Below are 18,172 nucleotides of genomic sequence, written 5' to 3'. Positions count from 1 at the left end.
ACCAAAAGTTTTACCAGTACCGAATCGTTTACGATACCCAGCACCTTTGAACGATCTCCTCCCAAGGTTCCTTGTCATGGTGTCGCCGGCGGATAGACGGTTGTGCCATTTAGTGAAACACATTCCTTTGCAGAGATGCACAGCACAGACTGAACAAAAGTAGCGCGTGTCTCTAGCATAACCACTCGGCTGTGTTCGTCCGTCAGCTTTGCACTGGAAACAGGGTTTGCCACGTCCATTGTGCAATGACAGCTTATGACTAGAAGTTACATCAACAACGGTTGGACTTGGCTTCGTAGGTGTGTCTGGCTTTACACGAGGCAGGTTATTAAGTAAACCATCCACAACGCGCAAGACGAATGTTTTAAAATCAAATCGTGCTGTATCCACTTTGTTTTGTTCTTTGTAGCAGACGTATGCATTGGATAACGCCACGTTGAGACAAAACTGAAAAAGATTCTTCCACCATTTATTGTGCTGTCGCGACTGGAAAGTAGCGTATTGCGTGTGAGATTGAAGGGCTTTGTTGACGTGACTACGTGTCTGAGTGTACTCAACCACCATCCGCGGTGCAGGAATCTTAACTAGGTGAGCAGAATTGTTGATATTGATGTACCTCAGCAGCCAATCAGAGTCTGCCGCATGTACGAACGGTTCATGACACGTAGATATCATGGTAGAAAGTGACGTATCACGATATGTAACAGCCGAGATAGAGGCAAGTCGGTAGCGCCGTGCAAGGAACTGACCCTTCTTAAGAGTTCTGACGTGGTGAGAAGCTCTGTTCTGTGGTACGTCCATAATCTCAAAAGGTGCGTCCTTATACCCAGGATGTAAAACGCCTGTCAAATACGTCTTCTGCTCAAGAAGAACGGTGGCAAGGTCGACTGATGTGTAAAAACCATTAACATACAGATGATGCCCTCGGAAAGCCACGTTCCTCACCAATGAATTGACGACATCTTTCACTTTACTGTCACCATCTTTCAGCGGAGCAGTGAAATCAATATTTTGAACGTAGTCGGTTAACACATCCATCAGTACATATGGCTTGACGCAAGGGCTTCTGTTCGGCACTACGCAATTGGGTGAATACAACTGGTCTTCAGAAACGCAGATATCACGATGCAAATTGTAGTTCTTGATGCAATTACCGAGAAACTGCATGTAGAAATTTCCGAGCTTATACAAAGGCTTCTCCTGTACTCTCAAAAACCGTTCCTCGTACGTCAATGGCATATTACAAGGATCGTGTCTCGGGTCGGCGAGGTGGAAATATTGAGATATCTTCTGGTAACGGCTATGTGTCATGCTTCGAGCCACTCTGGGATTTTGCAAAGCGGGTTCCAGCGACCAGTAATCCAGATCTTCTATTCGAGGGCTGACACCCATGAGAATGTTTACAGCAATATAAGCCTTCATTTCTGTTACGTTAATTTTAGCGTCAGGATCACACAAGTCCCAATCCTTGTCGGTGTACATTGGATCAAGTCTCTGCTTCTTACGGATACAATGCACAGAATATTTCTTTGTCATCTTAACCATTTCAGCAAGCATGTCTTCTGTAATAAACTGCAGAAAGTAATCAGCGCAAACTTTGTCAAGATTTTGAGATTCAGCGACACGAAATGTTGGTCCTGGTGTCGGACCGCTAAAGTTCTCAACAGACGTCTTTGTTAGGTGATCATGCCAGAGTCCCAAGTTGCAATCATACTCATCCTCAGAGAGATCCGAATCCTGAAACTCTGACGGGAAATACTCTGTCGGTTCTTGCCACGAACTCCCAATGCTCGGCTTGTAAAAGTGACAACTATCAGCTTTCAGTTTTCGATTATTGGGCAAATCTAAAACGTCCTCTGGAATATGTTCCTCAGAATCACTCTCTGAATCGTTCAAATTCACAGTTCTAGTAAGCTGATTGGTTGACGATGGCCCTGGCTGTGGAGAGATCAATTGTGACTGGCTGTAGGACTCCTCGTGGTCATCAAGCATTCGCGATAAAACAAACAATGTTTGATTTCCGTCGGACTGGTGAGTACTACTCAAAGTAACGCTACTCGTTACGCCATCAACTACAGTGATATCAGTACCAGTATGTTCAGTATTTACAGGACCGGAATTGCCCAGATACATTGTACCAGTTTCTTGATTATCCATATGCACATCCCTACTCACTGGAGCCTGGTTCCAGTTACCGGCACTATTGCCGGAACCCGATCCCCCAGTTGCCAAACCGATCTCACCAGTCACTGCATGCTCCAGCTTAACAGGCACCACATTGGGAGAATTTGGAAGATTACTACTGGCTTCACAAATCAATCCGATTCCTGCGTTCGCCATCTGACTTCCAGTATCCATGGCAACTGCTTCACTAGGGGCGTCGTAAACCACAGTCGAGTGCGCATCTGTTAAATCGCTAGCGGTTTCACTGACATCAGGTCCACTTTCACCAGAATGACTGTCATCAACACATAGCGTATTATTTGTGTCGTCCGTTACGGTATTCGTCTCGGCCTTCACAGTTTCACTCTGTACATCAGTATCAGGCTTTTTCTGACGTGCTGCGAAAAAAAATTTAAAAAAAAATTAATATTTTGTACCCTTCTTATAAATATTCTTAACTTTGAAAAAATGTCAAGTTAAATCTTACCCAAATAGCCTCACTCTGAGTTGACCTTACACACAGGAAGTTGTGAGGGCGCCAGACCTACGAAAAGTGTGACTAATGAATTGTGGGAAATGTCTGACGATTCACCTAGAGCAATGGCCTCCAATAGTGTGGAATATGTTTGTGTGGTGTGGCCATCATGACTGAATCTAAATCTACTACAAATTTAAATCAAAGAAGGTAGAAGCCCAGTCATAATTGGTCATAAATCGCATGATAATGTTCATTAGTTTATTATGTACAATCATGAAGCTAATGTCTCATGGTACAATGAAATAGCATTATTTTGTGTGTTACAGTTATGCTTTTTGAAAAACATTATTTTTAGAACAATTCCATAAAACACAATGTTAAAGAAAATTGCATTTTTGGGCACTTTTTAAAACCCAGATTTTTTAAATAATTTGGAGCAACAAAAAATACTCATTAACAATATATGATTTTTTCAGCCTATGTCACCAGGCTAGATTTTGAGATATTGCATAATATCTCTGCCATAGGAACCTGTGGTAAAAGTGTTATAATAGTGTCAAAATGGTGACTTTTCACGAAAATACAACCATCATTTTCTCGAAAAATAGGCTGGTGACCCCCAGCCTTTTCTACATCAATATTCGTATATTGCGTTGGCGTACAGTTTATTGCAAAATGAATAAATCCTGGGTATTCCAATTTATGAGTGGGTTTCTACCTTAACATTACAGTTACAAATTATACAACTGTGAACGTTGATTTTTTAAACAAGGGAATCCGCGAAAAAGACATGTTTTACATGGATCACAAAATTAAATCTACATGAACATGTAAAATAACAATAGAACTCATTGTTTCCTTTGCCTAGTCTGTGAAACCTAATGAAATTGCTGAAAACATCAAAATACTGTAAAATTAATTTTCGCTGAAAAGACTTTTTGGGTGTTTTGAATAGAATTTATTTTCACTGATTTTTGGCAAATTGAATGTAAAATATAAGAAAAAAGTTATATTTGCTGGATTTTATTTTCACTGAATCATTCCTTCAGCGAAAATAGTGAAAATTAATTCAAAGCGAAAATAAAGTATTTTACAGTAGTTAAATTAAATGTCAGCGGGAGTGAAAACAAACTGTTTCACAGTAGACCCTCAGTACAAACAATTCATAGCTTGCATGCATGAAGAGGCCAAATAAAAAAAGTTGTGGTTCCTATAAGCATGCAGTAGGTAGGTAGAGACGGGAGAGATGGTACCTCACAATGGGAATGCAACTTTAAAAGTATTAGCGGGTACCAGAGGTACATTACTCAGGGTTTGCAACTATGGTGACATGATATCAAGATCCTGTTTCAATCTTACTCTGGCATAAGTGTTCCCAACTCAGAACAATGTGAATGTGCATGCCCAAGGTAACTAGGATACTGGGATGTCCAGGTGGATCAAAATAGCTGCTCACTATATGACGGATTACGAGAACTATATTTTCTGTACATTTTCGATGTATTATATTTTCACACTATGATAGTGGCGAGACATGTTTTGAACATTGATACTAGTATATGTCATGTCAGAAGGTCATAGCATCAGTCTCGCTATCTACGAGATGAGACTTGAATGGGATCTTGACGTGACGAAACTATGCGCGTTACAAACTCCAAGTAATGTACCTCTGCAGATTGATATAACTGAAATTATTATGGTATTTTAATTATCGTCATATTTTATAAATTACCTACATTCGTGCGATCTTACATGTTCCTCCAAAATATCTGTTTGTGTAAATAAATCCCCACAATGTGGACATTGTAGCAATGACTCAATGGCAGCCATCTTGGATTCACTCCTCTATCATCATACACCTTGCTGACATCACCAATAGGCTACATAGAATAAATAGAAAACAATGGACTTTATAAATAGAAGACAGAAAACTTTATAAATAGAAGACAGAAAACTTTATAAATAGAAGACAGAAAACTTTATAAATAGAAGACAGAAAACTTTATAAATAGAAGACAATAAACTTCATACTACTGTAATACATTTTGAAACAACTACATGCCATTTTAATGAATTTGGCACCAATTAACAGAATCCTAATTTAGCTAAACTGCCAACATGTCATTGTGAGAACATACTTTTTCTTTCAAATTAGCGACATCCTGAAATAGTGAAATTACAGATTTGCTAAATTAGCCAATATAACATACTAGCGAAAAATACCTGTTTTACCGTATAAATAGAATAGCTTTAACGTTCCTAATAAACCTGATAGACCAACCCTTTGCTTGTCAACACCATTTTTCCTATTCATTATCTGTGAAGGTTTTTTAGCAGTCGATGTGTTAAAACAGGTACCCACTAGGCTTCTTAGACATTTGGTTAATTTTGTTTATCAAATTTTGGGTTTAGTACTGCAGTCTATCCAGCCATTGAGAGGAGTCCTTAACAGCAGTTACTCATTGAAGAGCGGCTCCTTTAGCAAAAATAGCAAAAATTAAGTATTTTACAGTATGTGCTGTTTCTCAACTATAGATGGGGGGACAAGGGTTATTTTCGTTCAACGTAATTGCAATATTTTTTGTTCGTACAACGTAAATTGACAAAATAAATTCCATAATTGTGTCACAGGCTAGATGTACAATGTAATCAATCAAATATTTTTTTCGTACACTGTAAAAATGTGTCATTTTTCTCGGTACGTACAAGAATTTTCTAGGTTTTCTTTCTTAATTTTCCGTAAAATGTAAAATAACCTTTATTTTCTCTGTAAACTGTAAACATTCAATTTTCACTGTAAACTGTAAAAACGTCTTTTTTCATTGTAAATTGTAAAAAGCCCTATTTATTTCCCGTAAAACTGTACCAGCTACCCCCTCCCCCTTGCCACCCCTCATAGCTGTTTTCATCAGTTCTTCAAACAGTGTTCCCGAGCAGCTCGCGCAGATAAATACATGGTACAGTGGTGTGTATCTTAGCAACATAGAAATTCATGACGGCATGAGTATACTTTACTGTGGACATGTGAATGGAAGAAACACCTAATTACCAACATCGTCAGCAAACTTGTGAGCGAAAAGCCTGTGTTGATGTCTGGAGGTCTTTATCAATTTGTAACACTTTGGGCCACCTCATTCTCAAAAGGAGGCAATGGTATTTACTGCGAAGGGCACAGTCTCAAGTCGTTACTTTATGCTAAATTTCCTTTGTTTTGGGCTATTTTAAATTTAAAAAACTGAACTCAATGGGGAATGTGACAATTAAAATTATAATGGAAAATTCATATACCAGTCAAGCCTCTCTCTAAAAGTATCTTGGCATCCTATTGACATTGTGATGGCCTAATCTGATAATGATTTTAGACGCAAGTTTGAATCAGCACAGGTGATTCGTTAGCAAGTTTGTTGACAATGTTGGTAATTAGATGTTATTTCCATTCATGCATCCACAGTAAGGAAATTTATAAACTATTTCTAAGTATGAACCACAGAATACCATCATGGTTCATTTAAATCCAAACAGATGTGTTCACTGGCGATAAAAACCATTTGGTAACACACACTATTTTGATGCTTGGCAGGTTTCATCCAATCGTTGGCTGATTTATCGTCGTATACGTAAAAGATATATCCAATAAGGCATTGTCAAAGTTATTTTCACCAATGATTTAAAATTTCGAAAACATTTATAAATTTTTTATAGAGAAAAACATTCATACTTTTGTGAAACCGTAGATCTACAAATCCCAGGATTAACAGCGGAGATTAAGAGGATTAAAAACCTTTTGTTTTTTCTGATCACTCTTTTTTTTTACTTACTACCGTAACCATGATGTAATCAAGGTTGCCAGAATGTTAAAACTTTTACTCCCACAGAAACAAAATTGTTTTGATTCAGTGAACATTGTCATGGCGATGCACACATTGTCATGGCGATGCACACTGATGATCACAATTTAACACATGCGAAATGATAGTCACCTGTTTCCTGACCTTTGACCTGACCAGAAATTGTTAATACTTGTTCAGTTGGTGAATAGATATGACAATTGTAATTTGTTGTTAACATCATAACTACAATTTTGATTGTTTTCAATTATAATGAAATGGAGTGTATCCTACTTTTTATTTGTTTATTTTCTATACTTGATCATAATATTTAAATATATTTATGAGTTCAAAAGAAGACATAATAATAAGAAGTTGTTGAGTCCTTATACAAAATATTTAAGATCAGAAATAACAATAACCGACATTTTACTTTAGTTTTATATGTATTGTACTTAATTACTAACATTTTATTCCTGTCAACCAATGGAACTATTTTTAAGGATGCAATAAATTCATTATTATTATTATTATATATTAATCTACGAAACCACTATAAAGTCATCAATATATGAAACATTTCATCCCTGTGATGCCGGACGCCGACAAGTTACCAGTACCAGTAGTACCGGTAAATACAGCAGAATATTCGACTATGGACCAGAGCTGAAGTAGAAATGTATTTTATTATTTCCATTCAGCAGTAATAAAGTTTATCTTATCATTGAATTATAATTATAAATTCTGTGGCTTTATTTATGGCTGACTATGTCCTTGGTGGCGGCATGGAGGTAGCTCCATGGTGGCGCTTAGCAATACAATTACAATAGATCGTCCACATTGTATCAGTCCCAGAGCGTTTGAAAGTATCCGAAATATCGACTAGGAAGTAAAGATATGTAAATTACTAACATAAGAGATGATCTAGGGACGTATAAGTGGGGAGTTAAAATGAAACACATGCCGGATTATGACTCCCCTGTGGTTCCGGTGCTCACCACTGAAAGGTGACCTTTGTTCTCGGACTCCCAACAAGGCGATAGTGAGCCACGAAAAACAAACTCCAAAACTATGTCGCATTTATCAGTGCTTTGTGAACATAATCTGGTCAACTTACTTACTGTGACGATAATCAAAGCTAGTTCCGGTTTAAGGCGTCAGCAGATAGGTAAACAGAGCCAAGTATCACCAACGTAAAACGCACCAAGACCTCACGTTTTGCACAGGTTCGCCATTTTCCGTTTTGGGTTATAGCGCCCTCTCTGGTATGTTGTGATTAGCATCGCTATAAAATCACAGTCTCTAGTCGAACGCATAAACAGACAGAGAGCGTGGGTTACGTGGCTTCCAACGAAAATGTATTGTTTGCCACTCGAAATGCAGGAAATAGCGTTTTGGAGGGTCTAGATTTCAAAATTGTTAAGGGGAGCATGCCCCCGGATCCCCTCGTAAGGTAGAGGGATGGTGAGCAGATCTTGCCCCTTATGTAAACAATCTTGCCAACGCCTTTGAAGGTACTTTATGATTTCCAGAAGTAATGTTGTCACCGCCATAGTGCTGTGAACATAAAAACAGCAACATTGAAAGCCACGTTTCTGCCATGGTTTGCTATGCACAAATTGGGTCAAACCAACTTCAACAGAAGACGTCAAACTAATATTGGGGAAGTCGGACACGTTGAATATAAATAAAACATTACGAAGCAATTGCTTTTCAATTTATTTCATTCAATCGTATAAATTGCTATGTAATAAATGGAAAAGTTATCAAAACGAAATAATGTCACTAAAAGTATAAATGTACGCATAATAAAAAACAACAACTCAACAATATAGACATAGCAGTATACCTCAATGTACTGACAGATACGAGTGGTATATACGAGATTTTTGAAAATAAATTTCACTTCATTACGTATTTATAATGCGAGCAAAAAACAGCTGTTATTTATCGAGAAGACGCCACCAACGCACGTCGTAATTCATTCATTCATTCATTCATAAATTCATTCATAAATCCATTCACACATTTGTTGCCAATGCACGAAACAACTCCACTGGATAGTTCACCTTATTGAATGAATCATTTCACGTTTTGATCATGAAAATTATATACTGGGATATAAAATAGAATGATCAATTAAAAAAGCCATTTCAAAAAAGGAAATTGAATATTATATTATGCCATAGATGGTGAACTAATTTACTATTTACACAACTTAGAATTATACAATTAATCTGCCAATTAATAACACAGCTGTCTGAAGAGCGTATACTGTAATAAGTTTTTCCATAAAAATGGACTTATGGTATCCGTAAATAATTCGTTTTCGCGAGTTAGAAACAATAGAATTTGACGAAACTTATGAAAAAGCGTCCTAACATTTTTTTCCAGCTGGTGCCTAAATTGTCGTACGCGAGAGACCAAATGCTATTACACAGAATTTCTCTTCAAGTTATCAGCGCTCATCAGTCAAGCTCAGCTGTTTGTGTTAATAACATATCGTAACGGCAAAAGTAGAAGTGTGGGTGGTTATATACGGACAGTTGTGATGAGCTCGCTCATTGCGTGATTATTTGAAACAGATTTGTTCATATTGGACTATACATGTATTTAAATATTTTATTTTGGGTAAATTTTTCAAATTGTTTTTATTGCGCAAATAAATAGGACAAGTTCAAGTTGGTTATTGAAGTGTCGAAGTTTGGAATTTTGAAGAGAAAAATATGGAACACATGAAATTTTATAATAATTGTTTGTTTCGGGGTACAGTCGGCGGTCACGTCGCCCAAAATACACTTCGTCCGAACTCCTTCGCCTGATTACCAGTTCGCCCAATTACCGGTTCGCCCGTTTTCCTTTTCGCCCGATTTAGCGATGTTACACAGTAGGCCTACTGGGGGTTTCGATTCGAAATATACATCTGGTAAAAGGCATAAAATCTACCATATGATCGCATTTTAGTCAGGGTTTTATTGCCGATGCAAACACTGCAACTGATGTCCGCAATTGCGGGTAGTCATCCGCATTCACAATAGAGGGGGGCCGACAGGCAATGGGACAAGTATGCATCGGCCGTCATACACAGATTTTTCACTTGTTTCAACATCGGTGTTTGAATAAAATACTTTCACAGTGGTGTCGTTAGCAGAATAATTTCAACCCGCGCATTTTATGCAAAGATTGACCATTGACGGAACCTTTGTACGCCCTCCGTTTTTTTCTGAGTCGGCGATTCCCGCGTCGTCGGTTGCCACGCTCTCTTGTGGTGGTTCCTGACAGCGCCGTCTCCCGGGCTCCGTCTTTCACCGGAGAAAATGAATAATGTAAAGTCAATGCCTTCAAGTTAACACGTTCGTTGACATGCAGAAATTCCTAATTCTCTTATGATATATATATCGCGTAACGTACCTGATCAAAATACCGGTCCCTATTTACAGTTTTAATTAATTGATTAATTAAAACTATAACACCAGAGAGTACACAGCATATTAACAACAACAACAACAACAATTAATGTGAAAAATTATTCGAAAAGACATATTATTTGTTGGTGTTCAATATGTGTGTATATTTTAGCGCATACAGCAATCGATACCACTAGTATATCAAACTAAACACGTTCATGTTAGTTCCATGTTTCAATCAATGAACCAATTTGAGACAATCCCATTTTCTTTTAATTCAATGCTGTACACCGATTTCCTCCCAGAAGTGTGTACGGTAGCCCTGAATTTTACCATGGAAGGTATTAACGTTTATAGTACCTTTCATGATTGGACCATGGTCGTTCCATGATTGGACACAGTAGTTGTGAATGCATATTATTTTCACTTGCGCCCTCAACGTCCATATTGTGATTGCACCTTTTTCAGTATTATGATATTTTATACCGGTCATTCGTTTCTTGAAAACACGTTATAGTGCATTTACTTTGAATTTTGGCGATAGTCTGCCAACTATTTTCAAGTTATAGATATATATATTAATTTTTTGAGTGAGCGAATTTATAATTATTTGCCTTTTTTGCATGATATTGTAATTGTTTTTAACGACGAACTTGCGTTCTATAAATATAAAAGATGATTATCTTAAATCTCGATTTGTGGTTATTGTCAACATTGCCGTCGACGGTAAGTGTTATTATTATCTTATTAAAATCTGCAATAATTACTGACGCATTTTAGAGGCAAAATATTAAAAATATTATAATGTTCAAGTCTTACTAAGTTATTTTTATTGACAGTGTGTACAATGTATATATTGACCACCTTGAATCGCGACGGACATGGATTTGAGAAATTCAATTTACTGACAATACTGTTCTGGTTCAGATCACCGGCGCTCGGAGCATTTCTTGGATAATAAAAAATGACCTAAAGTAGGGTCGGTATACGTAGTCAGTCGCCGGTACATTCGCCTCACTGTTATTATACGAGTGGTAGGCGAATGTACCGGCGACTGACTAACGTCATAGCCTCAAATCATTACATTTACGCAGATCTGTTTTTTGAATATTTTTGTCAAACCATTTTCTTTTTTATTTTTGTTTAACATTTCATTGACAACAATGTTAAAGGGTGGGTTTTACTACAGAAATCTTTGTTTATATGAGACCCATATCTAGTGCATGCGTGGTAATACGACTAGTGCTCTTTAACATATGATGCAACAAACAACATTTAAAAACAAACTAACCATTGAAAGGGGGCAATATACGCAACCAAAGGTACATTACTTGGGGTTTGCAACGCACATAGTACTGTATGTTGACATCATGTCAAGATCCCATTCAAGTCTCATCTCGTAGTTAGCGAGACTGATGCTACTACCTTCTGATATGACATAGGTGGTTTAAAATAAAACAATAAAACATGTATTACCACATTCATAGTAAAAAAATGTAATACAGTGAAAAAGATAGTTATCGTAATCCGTCATATCGTGAGCAGCTATTTTGATCCATCTGGAAATCCCAGTATCCTAGTTACCTCGGGCATGTGCATTCGCATTTTTCTGAGTTGGAATGCTTATGCGAGAGCAAGATTGAAACAGGATCTTGGTATCATGTCACTCTTCTGTACTGTACCTCTGGTTCCATACAAAACACCCAAAACTTTTTTTCAGCGAAAATTATTTCCAGCTAAATTAAAGTATTTTACATTATGTTAATTATTGATTCATTTCTTTCTCAAAACATGTATTACACTTTAAATGTTAAAAACATGGGCAGTCTGCTCTTTCAATAACCATAGGTGGTAAAAAGCTCTACTGGGGTGTAGAGATGACATCAAAGAAAGCTCGGAAAGAAAGAAAGAAAGTTTGGTTGTGTAGTTGTCTGAGCATAACTTAACATTTAGCTGGTTTAAAGCTGCCTTAATTTATTTTTAAAACTGCCACATATCTATATTATGTAATCTATCTAAATATTAGTAATATGCCACAAATATTAGTTTTAATTATTAATAACAATGATACTCACTTTAAAATTTATATTTTTTACGAAAGGACAAACACAGCTGATAGCCAGCTTGGAGGTTACTGTACTGTACCTTATTAAAATAATTAATCCACACATCAAATCTGCTTTGAACCATTTTTACTAGTGATGAAAATGTTATTCCAGAATCAAATTTATAATAAATTGTATGTAATTAATTTTTTGTTTTTCAATTTTAGTTAATTTCAAGTTTGCAACAATGGATGGTGGTGGCACTGATGATAGTATCAACCAGTTTGCTGTAATGACAACCACTGATAACCAACATGTTGCAATGACAACTAGTTATAACCAAAATCCTCTTAGGACTACCATTGATAACCGGTATCCTGCAATGCAAACCAATAATAACCAGAATGCTGCAATGATGACCAATGATACACAGTATAGTGCAATGACAACCAATAATAACCAGAATGCTGTATTGACTAGCAGTGATAACCAAAACGCTACATTGACTATCAATGATACATATAACCAGTATCATTTAGGAACGGTCAGTGATATCCAGCATATCAAATTAAAAACCAGTGATAACCAACATGCTGCACAGATGATTGACAATGATAACCACTGTCCCATAATAGCAACCAATGATAACCATTATGCTCAAATCACTGACAATGACAAACAGCTTCCTGCAACACCTGGTTTCGATAATCAATTTGCTGCAATGACTACAAACAATAACCCAAATGTACCAACTACCAGGGGTAACCAGTATGCTGTAGTAAATACCAGTGATAACCAGTATCCTGTAATGACTACCAGAGATAACCAGCAGTGTGCAGTATTTACAAATAATAGCCCAAAATCTGTCAATACAAAACATCAAGTGGCGTTGTATACCAGTGACAACAAACATGATACAATGTCTTTGACAGTGATTACCAGTGGCACTCGCCACTCTACAGTGACTACTAATAACAACCAAAATGCTACATTGGCTCTTGGTGGTAAGCAATATGCCACACTATCAGGTGATAACCAGGTTGTACCAGCTACCAGTACTAACCAGCAAGCTGCAGTGACTACCAATGACAACCAGTGTACAATATCAACTACCAATGTTAATCATTATACTGACAACAAACATGCCACAATAACTACCAGTGACAACCAACATGCTGCAATGACTACCAGTAGGAACCAACCTTCTGCAATGACTACCAGTGACAACCAAAATGCTGCAATAACTACCAGTGACAACCAACATGCTGCAATGACTACCAGTAACAACCAAAATACTGCAATAACTACCAGTGACAACCAACATGCTGCAATGACTACTAGTGACAACCAACATGCTGCAATGACTACCACTGTCAACCAACATGCTGCAATAACTACCAGTGACAACCAACATGCTGCAATAACTACCAGTGACAACCAACATGCTGCAATGACTACCAGTGACAACCAACATGCTGCAATAACTACCAGTGACAAACGAAATCGTGCAAACTCCTATTGTCAAGAGGAGGATTCTGATTGTTTATACCTTTGTGTTTATTGTGGTAAAAGTTTCACTACAAAAGGAGTGTTAAACCTTCACATGAATGACCACACTGGTGAAGAAGATCCCCAGTCTGATGACAGCAGTGAGGGTCCCACAGTAAGTAATAATGCAGAGAAAATAGACAAACACAAACAATGTTCAATTACTGAATTACAGTCTGATCCAAGCAGTAAGGGGAACACAGTGAGTAAACCTACAGAGAAACTGGGCAAACATGAACCAAGTTCAAGTGCCAATCCACCTGTAAAAACTCGACGAGCAGTCTACATTTGTGAAAAATGCGATAAGATTTTTACTTCCGTTGAGGATATTACAAAGCATACAGAATCTCATAGTGGTAGGGCAAGGTACCATTGTTGTCACTGCACAAAGCAATTTGATGCGAGATGTCATCTTGTACGTCACATGATGATGTATCACCCAAGGACAAAGACTTACCCTTGTCTACAGTGCAAGTTGGTATTCAAAACTGAAGCTGAGTTAGTTGAGCATTGGAAGAGTCATACAATACACAAATGCGATAACTGTGAAAAGGAATTCAGGACAAGTGCGCTCTTGAGACGCCATGCAAAGAAACACGTAATGGTGAAGTCAGTTAGGTGCAAAGAGTGCGGGAAAATGTGCGCCTCAAAAGGGAGCCTCAAGCGACATATCACTGTGCATTCTGACGGCCCCAAAATCCCTTGCAACCAATGTGATCGAACCTTTCGTACGAAGGCTTACCTAATCGCACATGCAAAAAGCCACTCAGTGCAAACATATCCTTGTGACAAATGCGATAAAGTCGTTTCCTCTAAAAAGAATCTCAAGTGTCATATGAAAGTACACAGCAAGCAGCAAGAAGATTTTCCATGTCCACATTGTCATGAAGTGCTCCACGGTCGGTATAAATTTGTGACACACCTGCAGACTCATCGCGTGGGGAAGGTTTATCCGTGTGAGCAATGTGGTAAGAAATTTGCGACAAACTATCGTTGGAAGAGACATATGCAGATTCATACTGGTGAGAAACCTTACCCGTGTGATTTGTGCGATAAGCGATTTACTCAGAAAAATAATCTAGAAATTCACAGACGAATACACTTCAATAACAGATCTCGAAAATGTAAAGCTTCAAAAACAAAAGCTGTTAAAGATGCCTATCCGTGCGAAGAATGCGAACAAATTTTCAGCACCAAATATTATTTGCATGAGCACAGACGATTACACTACGGTGAAAAAGCCTTCCCCTGTGAGTATTGTGGAAAGAATTTCTTGAAAGAGGGGTTCTTGAAGATACACATGCGGACACACACTGGTGAGAAACCATTTAAATGTAATCTGTGTGACAAAGCTTTCACGGTCAAGTGTAATATGCTGAAACATCAAGTGAGACATAGTGGCGAAAAAACGTTCCAGTGCGAAATTTGCGGGAAAATGTTCCCGATCGAAAGCGATTTATTAGCTCATCAGAAAATGCATACCCAGCGTGATTTTTTTAAATGCCAGTATTGCGGTAAAGGATTTGCTTTTGTGTACCGATTAAACTGCCATCTTAGGATACATACTGGTGTGAAACCATACCAGTGTCAGATTTGTAATAGGGCTTTCACGCAGAATGGAAACTTGACAGCTCATATGAAACTGCACACAGACAATAAACTAAGACGAACAAAAAAAAAGAGGGCTGTTTGTGATCTACCACAGGATGTCCCTGTAGTCTGAGTTTATACGACACGGGGGGGGGGGGGGGGTAAAAAAATAAGAAAGACTTATCCTACCAGCCACAGCTGCCATGTAGGTGACAGCTAGTTAGACCAAAAACTCGGCAAGGAAAAAAATCGCACCACTTTTATTGCACCTCACTCGCTGCTGAGAGAAATGAGACTGACTTGGAAGGTAATATGGCGGCACCTCATTACCCCGGTCACATGGTTTGTGACGTAAGGGGAAAATCTTGAGGTCATGAAGCTTCCCCTGACTTAGATTTCTCTCAGTCATTGGCTGAATTGCAGATTAATGTCTACAGTTCAAAATAGTCATTTTGACTGACTGGAGTCTATGGTGGGTAATTGAACGTGGTGAATTGTCCCTGTAGTCTGTGTTTATACTTGTTGACCATAAACATAATCTCACAGTAAATAAAAGCTTCACAGTCATTGCATTGTATTATGTTTTTTCTCTCACCGTCATTGGCTGAATCACAGATTAATGTGACATGTTATGACAAAATCTGATCAGATGCGATGACTGTGGTGTCTTTAACAATGCTGCAATGTTTAAACCCTAACAAAATGATTATCAAATAATCTCGACTTTATTAACACATTCCCAGCTGGAAGTCTTCATGGATAACAAAATCAATGTGAAAAATGTTGGCAAACGATGTAATTGTAGCCTTCCTTATATACCATCGTTACGAAAAATATGTATATACATTGTCATATTGGTACTTAAAGTGGAAGGGTCGTCACCTGCACAGGAATTGATTCCCAAGCGACGATAACAACACACGCTAAAAACGCAAAGACTCATAGATAGACGCTTGTTTATAAACAATGAAACACTATGGCCATCCGTCACATACGCAGGTGATAATTCCTCTGACCAATATGACAATGTATATAAGGCTACAATCACATCGTCTGCAAACATGTTTTTTTTTTCACATTTAGTTCGTTATTCATGAAGACTTCCAGTATAAATAGTATCTTTTTAGAACAAGGCTTTGAGCCAGTCACCTGACTACCTGTCATTTTAGATGAGTGAAAATGTCATTTGACAGGCATGATTTCAAAAAAACATGTCCACTTTTGGTTGAAAATTTCATGCATTTTACAAAATACCAATAAATAATCGACAAAAAATAGACAAGTATCTCTGGCTCAAATGCAGTAAAAAAAAAATACTTGTTTCAATCTTGTTTTAGACAAGCATTTTTCATTTCCTACAAACCCTGCTTAGAATAATGGAGGGATTACCTAAGTCTGATGACAAAAAGACAAATTTTCACACATTAAAGCACTGCCATACTCATGTCTTTCACACTGAGAAATAGAGTACATAATAAGTGAGATGCACCATGGGATAGTTGCCATTTTAAATCAATTACTGTAGAATACTTTATTTTAGCTGGAATTAATTTTCCCTGAAAACACTTTTTGGGTGTTTTGTATGGAATTTATTTTCACTGATTTTTGACAAGTTGAATGTAAAATATAGTATAAAAGGTATATACACTGGATTTAATTTTCACTGAATCATTCCTTTAGCAAAAATAGCGAAAATTAATTCCAAGCAAAAATAAAGTATTTTACAGTAAGACATTACTCAAAACCTGGACTAGAAACATGAGTGAATGTAAACATTGTACATGTATCCTATGTTTACAGCACATGTAAATATTGTTATCGAAGCCAAGCATATCACAAATAAACCAACTCCCTCTGAAAACTTACCATAAATCACTGTTTCAGCCAAGGTCAATTTTGACATGTTTTACTGTACATGCGATACAAAAATCAGGCAACATACAAAATGTCAATGTACATGAAGGTTTGCAAAAATGCAGACGAAACTAGTAGTATGTATTGGGTTTTGTACTTTTTGTTTAATTTTGCATTGAGAAATTTTCAGGGTTTTTTTGAGAGGGGTGTCAGCATCAGATACAAATAACTTGCGTTTTTCATGTGTCAGTTTTAATGATCGAAAAACCCAATGTGCAACACCATTGCACCATAAATGTTTCCATTATGTAAATTTTCAAACCAAAGAGGGAAAGTAAATTACAATGTTTTTTGAACAGTTTAAACTTATTAAGTGAAATAATAAGTTGAACTAGCAGGGTTAGAGGAGAATATGCAGTGGCTTATCTAATTGGTTAATCTAAACTTGACATTGAAGCTAACCAAATTAGGGCAAATATTATTTTGAAATTGTGTTTTTATTTTCATAGCATTATTTGTATGCAAAGTGTTTGAAAAATTGTAATTTCTAACAGATAAGTTTTGTGTTCTCAAGTTGCTAGGTTACAGGGTACATGATTGCTCCGTTGATTTTATGTACTGTAAAATGACTAATTTTCACTGGGTTTAAATTTCACTGATTTACCATTTCAGGCATATTCAGTAGGTTTTAAATTCACCGTTTTATTATTTAGATAATGTGTTCTATGCTAAATTTTACATATTCACTGGGTTTTAATTAAGCGCATTTTCCAGTCAGCGAAATAAGCAAAATTAAAACCCAGTGAATAATTAACCCCTTTACAGTATGTAGGTAGTTTGCTGATGATTATTCTGTTTTCACAAGACCAGCGTGCCCTAAGTGGACTGAATTTTGTGTCAAGATGAAATACAAATATGGATCACTTCAGTGTTGACCAAGGTGATAGGTATTCAACATTTTATGTGGCAGTTGGCAGCTTCTGATGGCACAAACTAAACTTTTATGAAATTTGATTTTCTCAGTTTTTTATTTTTCTTTTGGTCTGTCATAAAATGTGAATGTTGTATTATCAAATTACAAATTTTATAATAACTATCGTAAAATATGATTATGGAATGATTGTAACTACTCAATGCACAACAATTACTGTGCTTTAGGCCAGACTTTTATTATCCCTTGTTTCGCGAACCCGCTGAATGAATTTTATTTCAGCGTAATTTCTCGTGCAAAAAATTGCTAAAAAAAAACTTACTTTTATC

General features: G+C 37.0%; 1 protein-coding gene and 1 long non-coding RNA gene across 2 annotated transcripts; one reads left to right on the top strand and one right to left on the bottom strand.

Annotated features, from left to right (window-relative positions):
* Nucleotides 1-4,396: 4,396 nt before the first annotated feature.
* On the bottom strand, nt 4,397-7,710 carry LOC144356287 (uncharacterized). The gene is made up of 2 exons (XR_013421423.2): nt 7,586-7,710; nt 4,397-4,521 (listed from the first exon to the last, which is right to left on the bottom strand). It is a non-coding gene; the product is annotated as an uncharacterized LOC144356287 (long non-coding RNA).
* Nucleotides 7,711-12,167: 4,457 nt separating this feature from the next.
* LOC146730141 (uncharacterized) lies at nt 12,168-15,290 on the top strand. Its single transcript, XM_085494455.1, has one exon. It carries the CDS (start codon nt 12,168-12,170, stop codon nt 15,189-15,191), a length of 3,024 nt encoding a protein of 1,007 aa, XP_085350581.1. The 3' UTR covers nt 15,192-15,290.
* Nucleotides 15,291-18,172: the final 2,882 nt, after the last annotated feature.

The sequence above is a fragment of the Saccoglossus kowalevskii genome, chromosome 20 (assembly GCF_978046115.1).
Source record: "Saccoglossus kowalevskii chromosome 20, keSacKowa6.1, whole genome shotgun sequence".
Lineage (NCBI taxonomy): Eukaryota > Metazoa > Hemichordata > Enteropneusta > Harrimaniidae > Saccoglossus > Saccoglossus kowalevskii.
Note: the sequence above shows the minus strand (reverse complement) of the source record. Positions and strands in the feature narration are given on the sequence as shown.

Excerpts from the sequence above, each read along its gene's own strand:
- LOC146730141 (XM_085494455.1), top strand. The coding sequence starts at position 12,168 with ATGGATGGTGGTGGCACTGATGATAGTATCAACCAGTTTGCTGTAATG.